This window comes from Engystomops pustulosus, chromosome 2 (genome assembly GCF_040894005.1).
Source record: "Engystomops pustulosus chromosome 2, aEngPut4.maternal, whole genome shotgun sequence".
NCBI classification, from domain to species: Eukaryota; Metazoa; Chordata; class Amphibia; order Anura; family Leptodactylidae; genus Engystomops; species Engystomops pustulosus.
The window spans coordinates 125,696,223-125,716,296 of NC_092412.1; the positions used below are offsets into that span (position 1 = coordinate 125,696,223).

The following is a 20,074-nucleotide window of genomic DNA, read 5'->3' on the forward strand; positions in this document are numbered from 1 at the left end:
CCATTACTTTGCAATTTTACTCTGTTGTATTACTGTTTTAGCTCTTATCACTAAGTTATGGTCAGTGTTAGATTCCAGAGAGTGAAATCTTATACTAAGCAGACACTTCATGAACTCTCTAGTTCTATGTGCTGACAATGTGCTTAGATTGTACAATTATCTAACACTCAGAAAGAGCGATGGGGCAGAAGAGAGAGGAGAGATCCATGAGATGCATATTACACATGACTTTCTCCCCTCTGCCATCACGGCCATAACATACACAGCCCGACTATATACCTCCCTCCCTCTGCCATGGATAAAGAACGTATCTGCCTTTAGCTTGTAGATTTACACTCCTCACACTGCTGCTGGCAGGAGGTCAGTGTCTGTGGCAATATGTGAGGGCTTGTCCCCCTGGAATGCAGGGGTGAGGGGCCTTTGCAGGGAGCCGAAGCATAGAGAAGCTCCACAGCGTCAGGCAGGATGGCTGCTGACCCTAAAGTCAGAAGATCCCGGGTCGGAAACCAGGGGCAACTGAAACTGTGTACACCAGGACTGTTAGAGACAGGTTGGAATTATATCTGTAAAATGCTGTATTTTTGTTAATAACAGTGAATTAGAGTATGTGTTATTTTGTTAAACTGGGTACATTTAAGAAACTTGCCTTCATGGGAATACCCCCTCTTTTTCACCTGGACTGATTTTTCAAATTTGCTATGTGTCTCTTTATGCTAATACAACTTTAGATGCTTTAACACCTTACCGACATGTGACGTAATACTATGTCACATGCCGGGTGCATGGAGAGGGCTCACGGGCTGACCCCTCTCCATAGCCGGTAAGTCTTTGCTGCATATTGCAGCAAAGGCTTACCAGTAACATCCACAATCGGTGCCAGCACCGATGGCAGGTGTTTTCCCGCTGATCACCGTCGACAAAACTGGGCGCTGCCATCTTTATGAGGATCGTTGCTCCCCGTGATGTCATCGGGGAGCGGCGATACGTTGCCATGGCAGCCTTGGGTCTTCGGGTTAAACTATTCATTACAATATGCTATCAGCACATTGTAATGAATGAGGAGTAAACTGTAGTATGGCAGTATATGGTAGGATCGTACAGACAACCTAGGGTTAAAGTACCCTAGGGAGTCTGAAAAATAGTAAAAATTTTTAAAATGTTTTTTAAAAAAATTATAATAAAAAGAATTACCCCCTTTCCCTAGAACTGATATAAATATAAAGAACAGTAAAAATCATAAACACATTAGGTATCGACATGCCCAATCTGTCAAAATAAAATAACCGTTTTTCACTCGTTCACTCGTAACGGAAAATCGCGCCCAAAGTCGAAAATGGCACTTTTTTGCCATTATAAAAAATACAAAATTCTATAAAAAGCGATCAAAAGGTTGCACATTTCTAAAAATGATAACATTGTTAACATCATCAAAGGCAGCAAAAAATGACACATCCCAAAGCTCTGTACACCAAAGTATAAAAGAGTTATTGGCGCCAGAAGATGGAAAAATCCCCCAAAAAAGGAGGTTTTAATTTTTGTAAATGTATGAAAGCATTATAAAACCTATACAAATTTGATATCCCCGTAATCGTACCGACCCAAAGAATAAAGTAGACATGTCATTTGGAGCGTACAGTGAAATCCGTAAAATCCAAGCCCACAAGAATACAGCACAAATGCGTTTTTAACCAATTTCACTGCATTTGGAATTTTTTTACGGCTTTCCAGTACACGGCATGGAATATATAATACCACCATTTTGAAGTGTAATTTGTTATGCAGAAAATAAGCCATCACACAGTTCTGTACATGGAAAAATAAAAAAGTTATAGATTTTTGAAGATGGGGAGTGAAAAATGAAAACGCAAAAACGAAAAAGGGCTGCGGTGGGAAGGGCTTAAAAAGGTTGGCCACTTTCAGTAAATAATTGATATTATTTGTGTAATGAAATGTTACACAATTTTTCAATAGACTTTCTTTATCAATTCCTCATGGTTTTCTAAAACTCTACTAGCTGTACTTCTATAGAAAGCTTCTCTATTTACTTCCAGTGGCAAGAATCTGTCTTGTTGATGTGATGGACATGCAGGTCCACAAGCTGTTATTATGACTGATACAGGCAGTCCCCCGGTTACGTACAAGATAGGGTCTGTAGGTTTGTTCTTAAGTTGAATTTGTATGTAAGTCGGAAGTGTATATTTTATAATTGTAACCCGAGCCAAATATTATTGACAATTGGATTTTAAAAATGTTGGATTGTCATAAGAACCAGGATTAACAATAAATCTTAATTGCAGAAATCTGTAATAACTGTTATAGCTGTTTTTAGTAGCCTAGGGCAAAAGTACAGTAGATTACCAATTACCAGAGGTCCGTTTGTTACTAGGGGTCGTCTGTAAGTCGGGTGTTCTTAAGTAGGGGACCGTCTGTACTAATAGGTGTTGTGTGATAATTACAGCTTGTGCACCTGCATGTCCGTCATATCAGCATAGACAGATTGGGGCACATTTACTTACCCGGTCCGGAGGAGATCCCAAAAGTGCATTGTCCGACGACAATGCACTGTGCAACGATTCACTAAGATCGTGCGCCCGATATCCTGCATGTGTCGCTTCCCCGATTAGGTGAGCCGGAGTTCACCATCTTCCTCCCAGTGCATGTAAGTGCTTGGCTTGTGACACAATTTTTAAGTTACATCCTGCGGTTTGTCCGAATTCGGCGGATTGTCCGACGGCACGCCTCACAATTTGTGTTGCATGAAAGCCGTCGCTATTGCGCCAAAATCCGATAGTGTGTGACACAATACCCTTTTCAATGCAGTGCAAATCCAAAATCGGCAGAATATCCGGCCCTTGTGCGGTCCGTGGACCCTTAGTAAATGAGCCCCATTATTTCCCCTGAAAGTAAACTTAGAAGCCTTCTATAGAAGCAAAGGAACTGATACAGAAAGTATATTGGAAAACTGTATAACTTTACCTTACACAAACAATATAAATTATTTGCTGAAAGTGGGAAACCCCTTAAACTTACCAGGGTTATTTTCCGATTATTTCTAAATGTTATGCTCATCACATATTTAACCTAACCTCCCAAATAGGTTACAAGCTAACATTAACTATATGTCTGCTTTATGTTGACATAATTTTTTATGTTATTTTATTTTATTAGGATGTTAGGAGGCGTACAAATCAATCAGCAATTTTCCAGATGTAAGATTCAATTATTGTAGGGGCCTATTCATAAAAAATCTAAATTAATCAAAAATTAATTCACCACATTTTTAAATTCCACCCCCCAAACTATTCAAAACAGACCTTGTTAAACGTGTTAACTGTTTAAGCCGCAAATATGAAAAAAGACAAAATGGAACTTCTATATGAAATTTTTGAATGTTGACAGCATAATATTTTTTTTAGCCGTAAAATGTAAATGGTTATACAGGTTAAAATGAGAAAACACATCTCAGATTTTGTAGTGTACTTTCTCTCTACTCTGGCAATACCCCACATGTGGATGTAAACCACTTTATGGGTCCATAACAGAGTGCTGAAGGGAAGGTGCGCCATCATGCTTTTGGAGGGCAAGTTTGCTGAGCTTATAATATACCGTACTGAAAAATGACCCCATTTGACACTAAAACCCCTCAAGGAGTATTGGAACACTATTTTGAGGTGTGTATAGCCCATTGATTATATTTAATTAATCTCCTTGGTAGGAATGCAAAAAAAACCCTTTTGTTTTATACACCCCATGGCATAGATATCATGTTATTTATGCTCTATTTTGCAGAATAAAAATGCTTTTGGAGAGAAAATCCCTTGCCATCCCTTGCGTAACATTTAGATTTTTTTGTTGATTTAGCTGTATTAGGGCTTTTTTGCTTCGCATAATGAGCTTTCATTTTTATTGGAATCTTTGTGGTGTAAATATGACATTTTGATCAATTTTATTACTTTTTTGTTTGGATAGATACACAAAAATCCTAGTTTTTGGCATGAATTTTTTTTTTGAGCTTCAAGATGGGATTTCTTGCCTTATAAATGGGATTGAGACCATTAGCTGTGTTGTGCAGAAGTCAGGTGGTACACAGCTGATAGTCCTATTGAATAGACTGTTAGAATCTGTATTATGGCAAGAAAAACACAGCAAGTAAAGAAAAATGAGTGCCCATCATTACATTAATAAATGAAGGTTAGTCAGTTCAAAAAATTGTGAACAGTTGCAAAAACCATCAATCACTACAAAGAAACTGGCTCACATGTGGACCACCCCAGGAAAGGAATACCAAGAGTCACCTCTGATGCGGAGGATAAGTTCATCCGAGTCACCAGCCTCAGAAATTGCAGCTCAGATTAGAGACCAGGTCAATGCCACACAGCGTTCTATCAGCAGACACATCTCTACAACAACTGGTAAGAGGAGACTGAGTGCAGCAGCCTTCATGGCAAAATAGCTGCTAGGAAACCACTTCTAAGGACAGGCAACAAGTAGAAGAGACTGGTTTGGGCTAAAGAACACAAAGAATGGAGATTAGACCAGTGGAAATCTGTGCTTTGGTCTGATGAGTCCAAATTTGAGAACTTTGCTTCCAACCACCGTGCCTCTGTGTGTCGCAGAATAGGTGAACGAACTGACTCTACATGCCTGGTTTCCACCATGAAGCATGTAGGAGGAGGAGGTGCGATGGTGCTTTGCCGGTGACACTGTTGGGGATTTTTTGAAAATTGAAGGTATACTGAACCAGCATGGTTACCAAAGCATCTTGCAGCAGCACCCCGTTTACATTTAGTTGGACTATCATTTATTTTCCAACAGCACAATGGCCCCAAACACACCTCCAGACTGTATATGGGCTATTTGACCAAGAAGGAGAGTGATGGGGTTCTACACCAGATGATTTGGCCTCCACAGTCACCAGACCTGAACCCAATCAAGATGGTTTGGGGTAAGCTGGACCGCAGAGTGAAGGCAAAAGGGCCAACAAGCAGCTCTGGAAACTCCTTCAAGACTGTTGGAAGACCATTTCAGGTGACTCTTGAGAATGTCAAGAGTATGCAAAGAAGTAATCAAAGCAAAAGGTCAAAGGCTACTTTGAAGGACCTAGAATATGAGACATATTTTCAGTTGTTTCACACTTTTTCGTGAAAGGGGTATTCCGGGAATATGAAAGTCTGATACAAAAACCGATAATGCTATACATAAATGAATGTAACAAAACTTAAATAGTTTGATTATGAATCTCTATTGAGGTTAAATTTGGGGTAATGGAGCTTACCACAAATTTAAATAGTTTGATTAAATAGTTTGATTTTATGATTCCACTGATTCCACTGCCACTGATCCTTTAGTCCTCAGTAACTCCTCCTACCTCTTATGCTCTGCTCACAGTGAAGATCTAACAGGTTTTCTTGCTCTGTTACCATAGTAATGATGTGTGACAGCCATCACCAAAACACTGGCCATACTGGATGCACTGTAACCAACTGACTACAGCCAAACATAGTGGTGGTCACATAACCTGCCCAGGCAGGTGCAGGACATGTGATGTGGACATGTGACCAGCTGCCATCTTCTGTCCTGTGTATGCTCTGCAACGGACAGCGCAGAGGAAATTAATGGACTGGTTAAAAAGCCAGTAGCATTTAAATTTTTCATTACAGTCTATGTCACCAGCATTTTTCTGCTAAATAAAATTTTATATAACAACTAATTATATATAAGCTTATATTTTAAGGACCCATGTGTATATGAATTATGCTGATTCCTGGAATACCCCTTTAAGTATATACTGTAATTCCACATGTGTTAATTCATAGTTTTGATGCCTTCAGTGTGAATCTACAATTGTTACAGTCATGAAAATACATAAAACTCTTTAAATGAGAATGTGTGTCCAAGCTTTTGGTCTGTACTGTATGTGTGGATAGTTTGGTGATTTTCATTTTTTATTATATGTGGGAGTTTTATAAGGTATGGGGCATTTAGGTGACTTATCATTTTTTTTATTTTATTCTTTTATTTGTAAACATTTGGGACTTGAACAAGCAATAATCTAATCAAATGGCACTGATCAGCAGCTGTCCGGTTGGCATGGCTAGAACCATCTGATGTTATATGAAATATGAGAATCTCATTTTTTAGAGCACTTGAGACTTGTAGTTCTGTGAGCTACAGGAACTGGAGACACAAGGGGGGGGGGCAGTCCTGTCTATGTCTTTAACTGTCTGTATCAGTTCTGTACATGCATGATTCATTTTGAAAGAGTTAAATGTGATATTAATATGATACCAAAAGTATGATCTGAAATACTATAGAGCCCAGCTTCCTTTTCTGCCTATAAAAGTTGATATCATTTTTATAGGTAAACATAAAAGAGGGAATTCTAGAAAGGACATTTCATACCTTAGCTGCTTGTGCTGCTAGTTTATTGGTGTAAAATCTGGTGACAGAGTCCTTTTTAGGGCTTTTTGAGAATTCTTGTATTGTAGAAACATCTCCATTACCACAAATTTAACCTCAATAGAGATTCATAAAGTAGCATCTAAATTTATCAAATAAACATAAGGAAATAAAGCTACATGCCACAGTTTCAGGTATAACCTGCCTCTTTGTCCATCTTTTCCATTGAAATATCAATTTCTGGAGTGAAGTAACTGGTTTCAGTGCTATGAGTTGAATCATCTGTGTCTTTGGAAGTGTCCTGTCAAAAGTGAGTCAATAAATTAAAAAATATACATTTTCATATTGGTAAATGCAAATTATAAATTTTTGGACATTCAAGTCAGTCAAGACAGTGGATTGATGCAGCAGAATCACTTCTGTTGACTGTATAATTTGGTTACATATTTCTCTAGGTTGCGCACATGGCATAAATAAAGGGTATGCAGTAAATAGGATCTTTGTTTTATATATAGTGTTTTATGTTTATATATATATATATATATATATATATATATATATATATAGGTTTTTTTCTGTGTCATACAGTCTTCTGATACATATTGTGGACAGCATATAGTAGAGCCCTATATTAGAGGGACATGTTTCTTAGTTTCTCATCAGTACTATTGAGTACGCACATTGTTTTTCATGTTAGTTACAAGCAAATCATTTTCTTATAAGCTATTAACAATTTATTACCTTTTCTATTTGGACTGGCTTCATTCCCACAGGATTGTCACAGTAGTTTTCACCCTCTTGATACTGGTATTTTTTACCTAATTAAAAAACAAGAAGACATTTTGTCTAAGCTAGGTTCCTATTATATGGACTGTACAGTGGGGAAATCTCATAGCAGCTAAAGATCCAATCTCGTAGCATTATAACATAAGGTTCTGGTAAAAGAGCCTGTTGCTTTAAAAGCTGATTAAGGCTACAGGAGGGGACTCAAAGCATCAAAGTGATGTATAATGGCCCAGATATTGTATATTATTGTGTCTGCGCCACTTTTCTGTCTAAAAAGAAGTCTTTGGAGCTTGCACATGGATTTATGAAGAGTCTGCAACAATTTTGTGTAGTGTTTGTACTTGTCTGATGCTTTAGAAAACTGTGCATCTAAAGGGGTGTGTTAGTGCTTAGTCAGAGTCTGTGCCACATTTACTTAGATGCGCCACATTTCTGTCTGCACCACAATTCTGCAGCATGAAGCAAAGTGCATTAAAAAAGGTATAACTGTGTAAACAGACCAGATTTATTAAGAGCGTGTTCCACTATTGGATTATCTGGCAAGTTAGGCAAACTGCACTAAGGGTTTTGCAACACTATTGAAATATCTTGGCAATGCTGTTCTGTTTCCCCACCAAATTTTAATGGCAATCGGACTAGTGCATGATTCAGGAGACTGACCATTGTTTTAAGTCTTTCTCTGTTCTAGTTGTCAGATCTATTGCTTGGCAAAGGTTTTTTCTGCTTTTATATTGATCATCTAATTTAGTGTGTGTTCTGAAATATAATTTTTGGTTGGTTGGTGAGGGGGAAGGCCACATTGACAGGGGTGGGGAATGACTGGGAAATAGTAGGAAGTTAGTTAGGGGAGGTATTAGAAGTGGATGGGAAGTGGTGAGCAGTGCAATGGCCATTAGAAGAAAAGCCAGGAAGACACGGTCGGACATTTACCTAGTGACAATGCAGCCAAGTGAATCCTGACACTGTTATAGAATCTGTGGCAGAGATTTTGGCACATCATCAAGCGTTTGTGGAGGATAGGGAGCTGGGATGGCTTGAGTCTCAGCTGCAAGGACTCGTAAAAGTTGCCCCCAGCGCACCCTACTCCAGATTAAGCTCCATAGGTGTCGTAGAAGGAGCCACTCAAGACACTTGGGCAATGTGGTGAATGGTGAGAATGCCCAGGGCACAGTGAGGGGAGAGGTTTGGTTCAATGTCTTCCCTGTTTGAGAAATAGGTTTGCATTTAACAAGGAAATTGTAAGTTTTAAACGAAGTGGAAGTATAAGTACCAATTGTGGGAAGTTCCAATTGTGTGTGGGAATTTCCTCACATGGTAGTTGAAACAAATTGAGAACTAGGCAAGGTTAGGGTGTATGCAGGCCCTTTTGCCTTTCTATAACTTTTCAGTGCCTCATCTGCAAGTATCTCCGTTTGGGGTGGTAACTAAAAAAAAAGATCCAGGGAAAGTTTGTCTAATACATCATTTATCTTACCCCAAAGCATTGTCAGTCAATGATGGCATTCATCTTAAACTGTGTTAAGAGGTTTATATGTCAATGAGTTAGGGAATATTGGTGGGATGCATTACTGGAATAGACATACGTGGAATCCGCATTGATTTTATTGCCAATGTACCCTGACAGTATGCATTTCTGAAAGGGACGTTATGTTTTGTACTTCTTTCACAACTGATCGATCACAACTATGCCTAGTAGCTGGGGGCATCAATTTGCCAGATTGGCTACATGTTAAGGTCATGCTGTGCCAGTTGTGCGGTGTCTCCTGTAGCCACACACATACAAATTCTGTGCCCCTGGAGCCACACACACACAAGCTGTGCTCCCTGTAGTTTCACACACACATATCTTGTGCCCCCTGCATTAAAATAATGAAAGCACTTAGATGATGGCTCAGCAGCGTGATGATGAGGTTATTACGCTGCTGCTTCACAGAGAGGGTGCCGTACAGGATCTCAGTGCAGCACTCTCATAATCAACAGCACCCGCCTCTTAAAGATGGTTATGCTATTGATCATGCACAGAGAGAGTGTAGAAAGGGGTATCTTTGAGATGAGGAGGAGGGAAAAAATACACATATTGCACAGCTTATTAAACAACATGTATACATGATGTATTACTGCGTCTGTGGAAACTTGTCCATCTGGTGATCGTTTCCCTTTAACTTAAAGGGGTATTCCGGGAATATGAACGTCTGACACAAAAACCCTTGATGATATAAATAAATGAATACAACAATACTCAATGCCATTAGTCACAAAACGGAGCTAAAATAATATGATTTTATGATTTACAAAATTTATGGCCTCTCTAAAGTAGGTGGAGTTATCACTAAGATGGCCGCCACTGGAAACTACAAGTTCCATGATCCTTTAGTTCTCAGTAACTCCTCCTTTCACTTATGCTCTGCTAACAGTGATGATGTAACAGGTTTTCTTGCTCTGTTACCATAGTAATGATCTGTAACTGCCATCACCACAACACTGGCCATACTGGCTGCACTGCAACCAACCGACTACAGCCAAACATAGTGATGATCACATGACCCTGCCCAGGCAGGTACAGGACATGTGATGTGGACATGTGACCAGCGGCCATCTTCTTTTCTGCGACGGACCGCGCGGAGGAAATTAACGGACTGATTAAAGGGCCGGTAGCATTTTAATTCTTCATTACAGTCTATGTCACCAGCATTTTCTGCTAAGGGGAGCAAAATTTTAAATAACAACTAATTACACATTGGCTTATATTTTGAGTGCCCACTTGTATATGAATTATGCTGATTCCTGGAATACCCCTTTAAGTCCTTGGGGTATATGAGTACCAAGTCCACAGTTATGCCCTAGGAAAGTTGACTACAATTGGCAAAGTCCAGTTTTTGGTATTGCGGACAATCTGTTTGGTTATAACTGTCTTCTCTAAGTTACAGGTCGTCCCTGACTTAAGTACAACTGACTTACAGAGTTACAATTATAAAATATACCAGTTCTGACTTACATACAAATTCAATCTATGTACAAACCAAAAGAACCTATAGTGTACAATCATGGCCATAAGTTTTGAGAATGACACAAATATTACATTTTCACATGATCTGTTGCCCTCTGATTTGTCAGATGTTTTTATCACATACAGAAATACAAGTGCAATCATATTATGAGTAACAAAAGCTTTTATTTACAGTTAGAATGAGTTACTGCAGCAAGTCAATATTTGCAGTGTTGACCCTTCTTCTTCAGGACCTCTGCAATTCTCCCTGGCAGCTCTCAATCAACTTCTGTACCAAATCCTGACTGATAGCAGTCCATTCTTGCACAATCAATGCTTGCATTTTGTCACAATTTTTTGGTTTTTGTTTGTCCACCCGTCTCTTGATGATTGACCACAAGTTCTCAATGGGATTAAGATCTGGGGAGTTTCCAGGCCATGGACCCAAAATCTCTATGTTTTGTTCCCTGAGCCATTTAGTTTTCACCTTTGGTTTATGGCAAGGTGCTCTATCATGCTGGAAAAGGCATTGTTGATCACCAAACTGCTCTTGGACGGTTGGGAGAAGTTGCTCTTGAGGACATTCTGGTACCAATCTTCATTCATGATTGTGTTTTTAGGGAAGACTGTAAGAGAGCCGATTCCCTTGACTGAGAAGCAACCCCACACATGAATGGTTGCAGGATGCTTTACAGTTGGCATAAGACAAGACTGGTGGTATCGCTCACCTTGTCTTCTCCCAACAAGCTGTTTTCCAGATGTTCCAAACAATCGGAAAGGGGATTCATCAGAGAAAATGGCTTTAACCCATTCCTCAGCAGTCCACTCCCTGTACCTTTTACAGAATATCAGTCTGTCCATGATGTTTTTTCTAGAGAGAAGTGGCTTCTTTGCTGCCCTCCTTGATACCAGGCCTCGATGCAGGAGTCTCTGCCTCACAGTGCGTGCAGATGCACTCACACCTGCCTGCTGCCATTCCTGAGCAAGCTCTGCACTGCTGGTAGCCCGATCCCGAAGCTGAAACACTTTTAAGAGAAGGTCCTGGTGCTTGCTGGTCCTTCTTGGGCGCCCTGGAGCCTTTTTGGCAACAATGGAATTCCTTGATGATACGATAGATTGTTGACTGAGGTGCAATCTTTCTAGCTGCGATACTCTTCCATGTTAGGTCAGTTTTGTGCAGTGCAATGATGACTTCTCGTGTTTCTCTAGAAATAACCATGGTTAACAGAAGAGAAACAATGATTCCAAGCACCAGCCTTCTTTTAAAGTGTCCAGTGGTGTGATTCTTACTTAATCATGACAGATTGATCTCCAGCCCTGTCCTCATCAACACACATGTGTTACTGGAGCAATCACTGAAACAATGTTAGCTGCTCCTTTTAAGGCAGGCCTGCAATGAAGTTGAAATGTGTTTTGGGGGAAAAGTTAATTTTCTAGGCAAATATTGACTTTGCAATTAATTGCTGTTAAGCTGATCACTCTTTACAACATTCTGGAGTATATGCAAATTGCCATTATAAAACCTGATGCAGTAGACTTTGTAAAAATTAACATTTGTATCATTCTCAAAACTTTTGGCCATGACTGTACATGGTTTATGTTTTTGATGCACTTTGGTATATTTCAGTCATAGATCTTATCCTGTGAAGCAACTTCCTTAGGCTGGGTCCAAACACTATTGCTACAGGTTAACTGCAGCAGAATATCCATCACCGTGGATTGGATGTATACAAACCGCAAGTCACAGCTGAAAGAAGGCACAGTCACGAGCAGTTTGTAGGTGGTCAGGATTGCTTCTGATATTCTACACAAACTATCAGGACGTTCCAAACCTTTCTGAGATGGACTAGTAGCATAATGGGGCAGATTTACTTACCTAGTCCATTCGCGATCCAGCGGCACGTTCTCTGCGCTGGATTGGGGTCCGGCCGGGATTCATTAAGGTAGTTCCTCCGCCGTCCACCAGGTGGCGCTGCTGCGCTGAAAAGTATCGGAACGCACTGGAGTTCACCGAGCCGGGCTGAGTGAAGGTAAGTGCAAGCTCCGCAACAGATTATTTTTTTTTAAATGCGGCGGTTTTTCCAAATCCGTCCGATTTCCGTCGCGTGCATGCCAGCACCGATGCGCCACAATCCGATCGCGTGCGCCAAAATCCCGGGGCAATTCAGGGGAAATCGGCGCAAATCGGAAATATTCGGGTAACACGTCGGGAAACCGCAAATCGGGCCTTTAGCAAATGACCCCCAATATGTCATTTCTATACTCTAGGAAGAATACATCATAGTATCTAGCAACAGAGAATTTATCTGCTTTTCTTAAAGGTAATCCAACCTGCAAATGTGTGGAATAGTTTCTCCAATTTAGTTTCTTCACGGTCCTCACTCCAATCCTTGTCACCTTTCAGCTCTTTGGTGTCATCACCGCAATAATATTCATAAAGTTTACCGTTTTCTGCACGCTGACTGCTTGACTTCACTATGATGGAAATAAACAATTCTCTCAGTTAATTATAGGATAGGATAACTCCACCATAAGGGTGCGTCGACACGTTTAGGTTTTCAGGTGTAGTTTATGACGTCCAAACCAACCAGGGGTGGAGTAAAAAAAAAATATAGAGGAATATCTAGATTATTTGTTCTGAACTGTTTTACCAGCACCTGCTTTGGCTTCAGAAAGACTGTAACCAGAATCCTGAACATGTGAACACACCCTAATGACAAATACTAATAAAGCAAATTGAGAGAAAAAACCTTGGCAATCATTAAAAAATACTTAATTCCTGTAGTAAATTAAGATGCACTTTTTATCTTCCTTCTCATCTCTTGTCTATAGGCACTAGACCTCTGAGGATGCCCTGTTGGGTGAAACAAGTGGGGTGAGGGTAGGGTATCTCAATAGCTGTGTGTACTGCAGACGTTAAAGATTCTCACAGTCAGTGCTAAGCGAGCTAGTGTTACACTAATGTGAACAGTTACTCATACTATGCAAATTATATCCTGATATATTTCATTTCAATACAAGGGTTGGCTAAAACCCATACATTCAGCTCAAATATAGTACCCTACATTATTTACATTATAAAAATGTCCATTGATGTATACAATTGAAATGGTTATGAATTGTTAATCTCACATTGGACATCCTAATAAAGAGTGCCTGTCAATAGCACTGTGCGTAGACTCCTACACCTGTGTTTTGTAGCATTGCACAAAATAGGGGTTTAGTAGCCGACTGGTGCAGGGGAAGGTCATTGGCTACCCATTGAGCAGATATTGATCATCAATAAAAGAAATTCTGGACAGTTTTGTCAAGACTGTCCCTATTAATACTGTGCAGCATAGTTTTGAAAGGACAGATATAGCAACACAGACTTTTCTGTTCTTAGATGCAAGGCAAAATATAAAATAAGTTCATCATACAAAGAATTGTGATTTCTTCTTCCTGCAATCACATGCCCACCATACTGATCTCTTAAATGGTTACAGAGTGACACCCTGTGGATAACTGGAACATTTACAGGCATCACTTTAACCCTATCAGGACCTGGCCCTTTTTTGTTTTTTCACTTTCATTTTTTTACTCCCATGATCAAAAATCCATAACTTTTTTATTTTTCCATGTACAGAGCTGTGTGACGGCTTATTTTCTGCATAACAAATTGCACTTCATAGAGATGGTATTGAATATTCCATGCCATGTACTAGGAAGCGGGAAAAAAATTCCAAATGCAGTGAAATTGGTAAAAAAACGCATTTGTGCCTTCTTCTTGTGGGCTTGGATCTTACGGATTTCACTGTGCGCCCCAAATGACATGTCTACTTTATTCTTTGGGTCTGTGCGATTACGGGGATACCAAATTTATATAGGTTTTATAATGTTTTCATACATTAAAAAAAATTAAAACCTGTACAAAAATTTGGGGGGGGATTTTGCCATTTTCTGGCGCTAATAACTTTTTTATACTTTGGTATACAGAGCTGTGGGTGGTGTCGTTTTTTGCAGATTTTGATGACGTTTACAATGTTATCAATTTTAGGACTGTTCGACCTTGTGATTACCTTTTATAGAATTTTTTTATTTTTTTAAATGACAAAAAAAGTGCCATTTTCGACTTTGGGCGCGATTTTCCGTTACGGGATTAAACGCAGTGAAAAACCGTTATCATATTTTGATAGATCGGGCATTTTCGGACGCGGCGATACCTAATGTGTTTATGATTTTTACTCTTTATTTATATTTATATCAGTTCTAGGGAAAGGGGGGTGATTTGAGTTTTTAGGGTTTTTTATTATAATTTTTTTTTAAACTTTTTTTTATTTTTATTTTTAGTATTTTTCAGACTCCCTAGGGTACTTTAACCCTAAGGTGTCTGCACGATCCTATCATATACTGCCATACTACAGTATGGCAGTATATGTGTATTTTACTACTCATACATTACAATGTGCTGACAGCACATTGTAATGCATGGGTTAACCTGAAGTAGCCTCGGGTCTTCGTGAGACACGAGGTTACCATGGCGACGGATCGCCGCTCCCCGATGACGTCAAGGGGAGCGGCGATCCTCGAAAAGATGGCGGCGCCCATGCGCCGCAATCCTTTTGAAGCCGCCGGCAGCTTTGCCGGCAGCGGTCAGCGGGAAAACACCCGGGTTTTACCAGTAAGCCTTTAAGATAATCCTTTATTAGTCCCACAGTGGGGAAATTCATAGCGTTACAGCAGCAGAGAGGGTACAGAGAGTGAAGTACAAACTATGACAACAATAATATTAGGGATAAATGAACAAAAAGAAAAGGGGGATAAAAAGACAAAAAACAGACAAGCAATGATCGGCAGTTTGATGTTTAGTCTGTGGATGGGACCTGCAGGGACTGGTTAGGTGGGGGGCGCAGGTTACTTCTGTTTGGGCCTTGTTTGTTGAACAGCCTGTGGGCAGCGGGGAGGAATGACTTACGATAACGCTCCCTCTCACACTTGGGGTGAAGCAGTCGGTCACTGAATGTGCTCCCCAACGCCACCACAGTCTCATACAAGGGATGGGAGCTATTCTCCAGAATAGACTTCAACTTACCCAGTGTCCTCCTCTCAGCTACCACCTGCACTGTGTCAAGAGGACCCCCCCCCCAGGACAGAACTGGCTTTCCTAATCAGTTTGGAGCCAGAACTGTACCTTGAGGTGCACCTGTACTACTCATCACAGTATCCGACACACAATCCTGGGCTCTCACATATTGAGGTCGGTTTGTGAGGTAGTCTAGGATCCAACTAGAGAGATGGTGGTCTACTCCAGCCAGATCCAGTTTGTCCCTTAGTAGCCCTGGCTGTATAGTATTGAAAGCTGGAGAAATCAAAGAACATTATTCTCACAGTGTTCCCAGCAGCAAAGACTTACCGGTTATGGAGAGGGCTCAGCGCGTGAGCCCTCTCCATGCACCCGCGGCCGACCCGTGACGTGCTATTACGGGTTAAAGAGGTCTATGTAAAACAACATGCACTGGTGTACTTACAGGCATCACTTTAAAGAGGTCTATGTAAAACAACATGCACTGGTGTACTTACAGGCATCACTTTAAAGAGGTCTATGTGAAACAACATGCACTGGTGTACTTACAGGCATCACTTTAAAGAGGTCTATGTAAAACAACATGCACTGGTGTACTTACAGGCATCACTTTAAAGAGGTCTATGTAAAACAACATGCACTGGTGTATTTGCAGGCATCACTTTAAAGAGGTCTATGTAAAACAACATGCACTGGTGTACTTTTTCAAACAAATATTTAATAGGGGTGGCCATCAATAATAAATGCTGACAACCCTAAAAAAGCATTATCAAGCAAGTTATTATGTGAACTCTTCTGCACAGACTATAACGTCCAACTGCAATGGAAGACACGTTCTATGGAATACAGTACAGACATTTATGATTCCCTCTATTTTTTCTATCTGGTAATCTTTTCTTGAAATAACTTGTATTCTTAGCCCCAAGTGTCTCAAGTGTATATGGTATTTATTTAAAACAGGATTATATATATATATATATTAAATTGAGTCCAAATTATTAAAGAGGACCTGACACCCATAACAACAGCACTACCTCTGATGCAGCAGCAGCTGCTGCGAAGTACAATAGAAACGCTGAACAGCGTTTGTCTGGCATATTCATGAGGGCATATTCATGAGGGGGCGGGGCTAGGGGCGGTGACTGCCACATGAAGCTCGGCAGTCACCACGACCCACGGAGTGGGCAGGGCGGTCGGGATAGAGGCAGCGCCTCAGACTGCCCCCTCATGAATACACTGCACCACGCTCAAAGTGCAGCAGTGTTTGCTAGCGTTATTGGAGGGTTTCGATAACGCTAGCAGGGTAAAACTTCTGCTTTGGAGATAGCGCTAGGAGTTGATTACTTAAGTAAGCAACTCCTTGTGCTTTTGTTATGGGTGACAGGTTCTCTTTAAGTAACAATTTATGTACAGTTAAAATATAGAATTAAAACACTTACATGGACAAGAAAGCAGTGTTCCCTTTGCCAATTGAATTTTTGGCCGTTGTGGAGCAGCATCTGGACTTTGATAATATCTGTCCAATGAAAAAAAAGTAATAAGTAATGAGTTAAACGCTGGCATGAACCTTACAAATATGGTCATTTTGGATTGAATTATTTACACTTAATTGATTGCGCTTATAGGGACTCTAAAGCAGTTTCAACGATACAAAGCTGCAGACAGTGTTAGGTTTTTTCTCTGGAGATAGCTTTGGGTGTGTGTGTTAGACTGTGAAAAATCTATTTAAATGTATATATTTGGAGCACTGGCTGCACTCATATGTGAGATCTAGAAGTACAGTCCCTCCCCTCTGAGTAAGAGCAGTAGTAGGTTCCCCCAGTATTTCAAGTCCAGCTATACATGCATTTTAACAGTCCTGCTTCTACTAACAGCAAACAGAAAGATATGGTTACACAGGTGTCCAGGAATGTTACCTAATGCTTGTTGCCATTTTGTATGTTCAAAACTGATGTTAAACTCTTTTTTTAGCTTTTTACACCTGTTTTTCATTTCCATTTTTTATTCCTTGTCATAACTTCCCCACCCCATGTGCATGTCCATGTGATGGCTTGTTGGTGATGACATGATAAGCCAGGGAAATTTGCTCATAGATCCAGGCGCTGTGATTGTGGTAATCTTCTTATATTTGTTATCCATGGCCTCCTCCCTTATAAAATCAACTTTTATAATTATGCTAATGAAATAGAAAGTATCTAGGGGCATTTCCAGAGCCCTTCCGTGCTGTAGCTTCACAGGCAGTTACGCCCCCCAAGTGAGATCACTCTGCTCCCTCTGCCTGACGTACTCTCAAACAGTGAGAGGGGGAAGGTGCTCCTGCACAGTGTAACAGCCTGTAAAGCTAGTGCACGGATGAGCTCTGGTAAAACCCCCCAAAACCCTTCTGGTCCATTATCATAATTTTAAAAGTTGATTTTAGGAGGAAGGCAGCTAAGGATAACAAATATAAGAATATTACCCCAGTCATAGTGCCTGGATGAGACACATGTCCCCCCCCCCCTCCCGAACATGCCCCACCCAACCCCCTGCTCTCTCCCTCTGCTTGGCCAATCATACGCATGGCTAGAAGCTTGGGGCGCCAATTTGGTGGATTGGCTGTTCAGCAGCCAAACCTTAGATCCTCTCATCTCTACTCATAGATCCAGGCACTGTGATAATCTCCTTATATTTTTATCCATATCTACGTTCCTTCTAAAAACAATATTTAAAATTATGCATATGGGCCAAAACGGCTCAGTGCCTGGATCTATGAGTAAGTGTCCCTGGTTTATCATACTTGATATTGATGGTAGATTTTCCATTAGACAAATAGGGAAAAGTATGGAAAAACAGGTTTATGGCAATATTCTCAATATCCCAATTACAAATATAATAATAATCTAGTATTGGTGTAAATTAATACATAAAGGTTAATTATCCATACATTGTCATTTTTTTTAAAGTACTCTTAATGTATTGCTTGTATATGCTTTTTAACACTGAAAGATTTATTTACATACATAAAATAATATTACGGTTTGTCTAGCAACAGTCTCATACATCAACATTCCGGGCCCCATAACTTTTTGTGCAAATGGCTCTTGCATTTCCACACCATGCATACAGCACACAGCCTTTAATATCCCCCCTCCCAAAATGCATTTTACAAATCACAACTTAGAGGCTACATACCACACATAAACCATCCACAGACTAGGGAAATAAACATAGACACAGAGTCTATAAAAAAATTAACACTGTACTCAGCTTTGCAGGACACCCTCTGCAGGACCTATTCTTGTTTCGGGTGCTTCGGGTCATCTTCGGGTCCTCTGGCTCTTCTTAGGGTTTCTCAAGCTCATCTTCTGGTTCCTCCAGCTCCTCTTCTGGTCCCTACGCGATGCCAGCGGCGCACACAATGATGCCGGCAAGTGGCCTAAGAGGAGCTGGAGGAACTCGATCCGGGGCACCCGAAGCTAGAAGAAGACCTGCAGGGCGCGTGGGAAAGGTGCGTGCAGTGTCATTTCTTTTTTCTTATCGGCATGGCATGATCAGGGAAGGGCTTGGCTATAAACTGGTGTGTGGGGGCCAAGGGCTGTTGGCTACATACTAAGGGCAGGAGCTGGCAAGCTATATACTGGTGAGGGGCTGGCAGGCTATATATTGGGGGGGGGCAGGGGCTGTCAGGCTAAATACTGGGGGCAGGGGCTGGCTGTATACTGGGGGGCAGGGGCTGGCAGGCTACGTACTGAGCCATAGGGGCTGGCAGGCTACATACTGGGGGCAGGGGGCTGCCTGTAAACTGGGAGGCAGGGGGCTGGCCAGCTATATACTGGCTGGTGGCTATGACCAATGCATTTCCCACCCTCAGCTTATACTCAAATAGGTTTTCCCAGTTTCCCAAATGGTATATGTATTCTTTGATGTAGCTGACACTTTATAACTGGAACTCACTTATGTCTCATAATATCATCGTCATCTGCCTGACTATTCGTGGGCCTTCTTTTAGTTATCTGCATGAAATCCTGTGAGGATGATAAAATAATAATTTAATAGCATACTTTTATGTTCTTTGTGGCATGTCTTGATGAATTTATGAAAAATTACACAGGAAAAAAGTATTGAACACATGAAGAAATCGAGGTTTAAAAAGCCACAGAAAGTTATGACACCAGCTTAAATCCCAACAGTAGTTAGAAAGCATTTCTGGCATTATTGTGGAAAGGTATGTAATAAGCCATACCATAATGCTGACCAATCCTGTATATCATGCATAATATTGTTTTGTTCTGTATTTTTGATATTGGAAATTAAATAAAATGTTGTTTCAAAAACAAAGCATTTCTGCCACTTGAGTGAAAAATAATATTAGCTGGTTCAACTAATGACCAAAAAAAAAGATGTCTCACTACAAATCTTGTGTGAAAAGGAGAGAGTTGTCCACTTGGGACATCTATACCCATTAGTCACTAAAACTAATATATTGTATAGTATAGCTATACTGCCTTGGACCCTCAGCATCCCAGAATTACTAGGTATAGTCAACCACTGACTGTTAATTAAAAGGATGAATATATTTCCATTTTTCGAGCACACAATCGTTCTCCCTGTGTTTGTTTAGATAGATATAAGTAGCATGATTAGCCATTTCACTTTCAGCTTGATATTTGAAAATAAAGCTTATACCATACTACAGCTAGGGAACAAGCAGGAAGGGTTAAAACTTACTTCTGTGTAGACAAACAGGAGAGGAGAGAGAGAGATAGACAGCCCTTGACAACAAAGAAGTTAAGTAAATGGGCACTTTGCAGCCTGTTTCTGTACAAACTAAAATCTGAAATGACAGTTACTCTTTAAAGAAA

The 20,074-nt window shown here is 40.4% G+C and overlaps 1 protein-coding gene across 3 annotated transcripts in view; it reads right to left on the reverse strand.

Annotated features, from left to right (window-relative positions):
• Positions 1-20,074, reverse strand: part of TEX14 (testis expressed 14, intercellular bridge forming factor) — a 150,276-nt gene that overhangs the window by 35,591 nt on the left and 94,611 nt on the right. For all 3 annotated transcript variants that reach the window (XM_072136277.1, XM_072136276.1, XM_072136278.1), the window contains 5 exons: positions 19,167-19,237; positions 16,673-16,749; positions 12,503-12,646; positions 7,141-7,217; positions 6,601-6,700 (listed from right to left, as the gene is read on the reverse strand). In XM_072136277.1, coding sequence (XP_071992378.1) covers positions 6,601-6,700; positions 7,141-7,217; positions 12,503-12,646; positions 16,673-16,749; positions 19,167-19,237 — 469 coding nt within the window. The remainder of the gene's footprint in view (positions 1-6,600; positions 6,701-7,140; positions 7,218-12,502; positions 12,647-16,672; positions 16,750-19,166; positions 19,238-20,074) is intronic.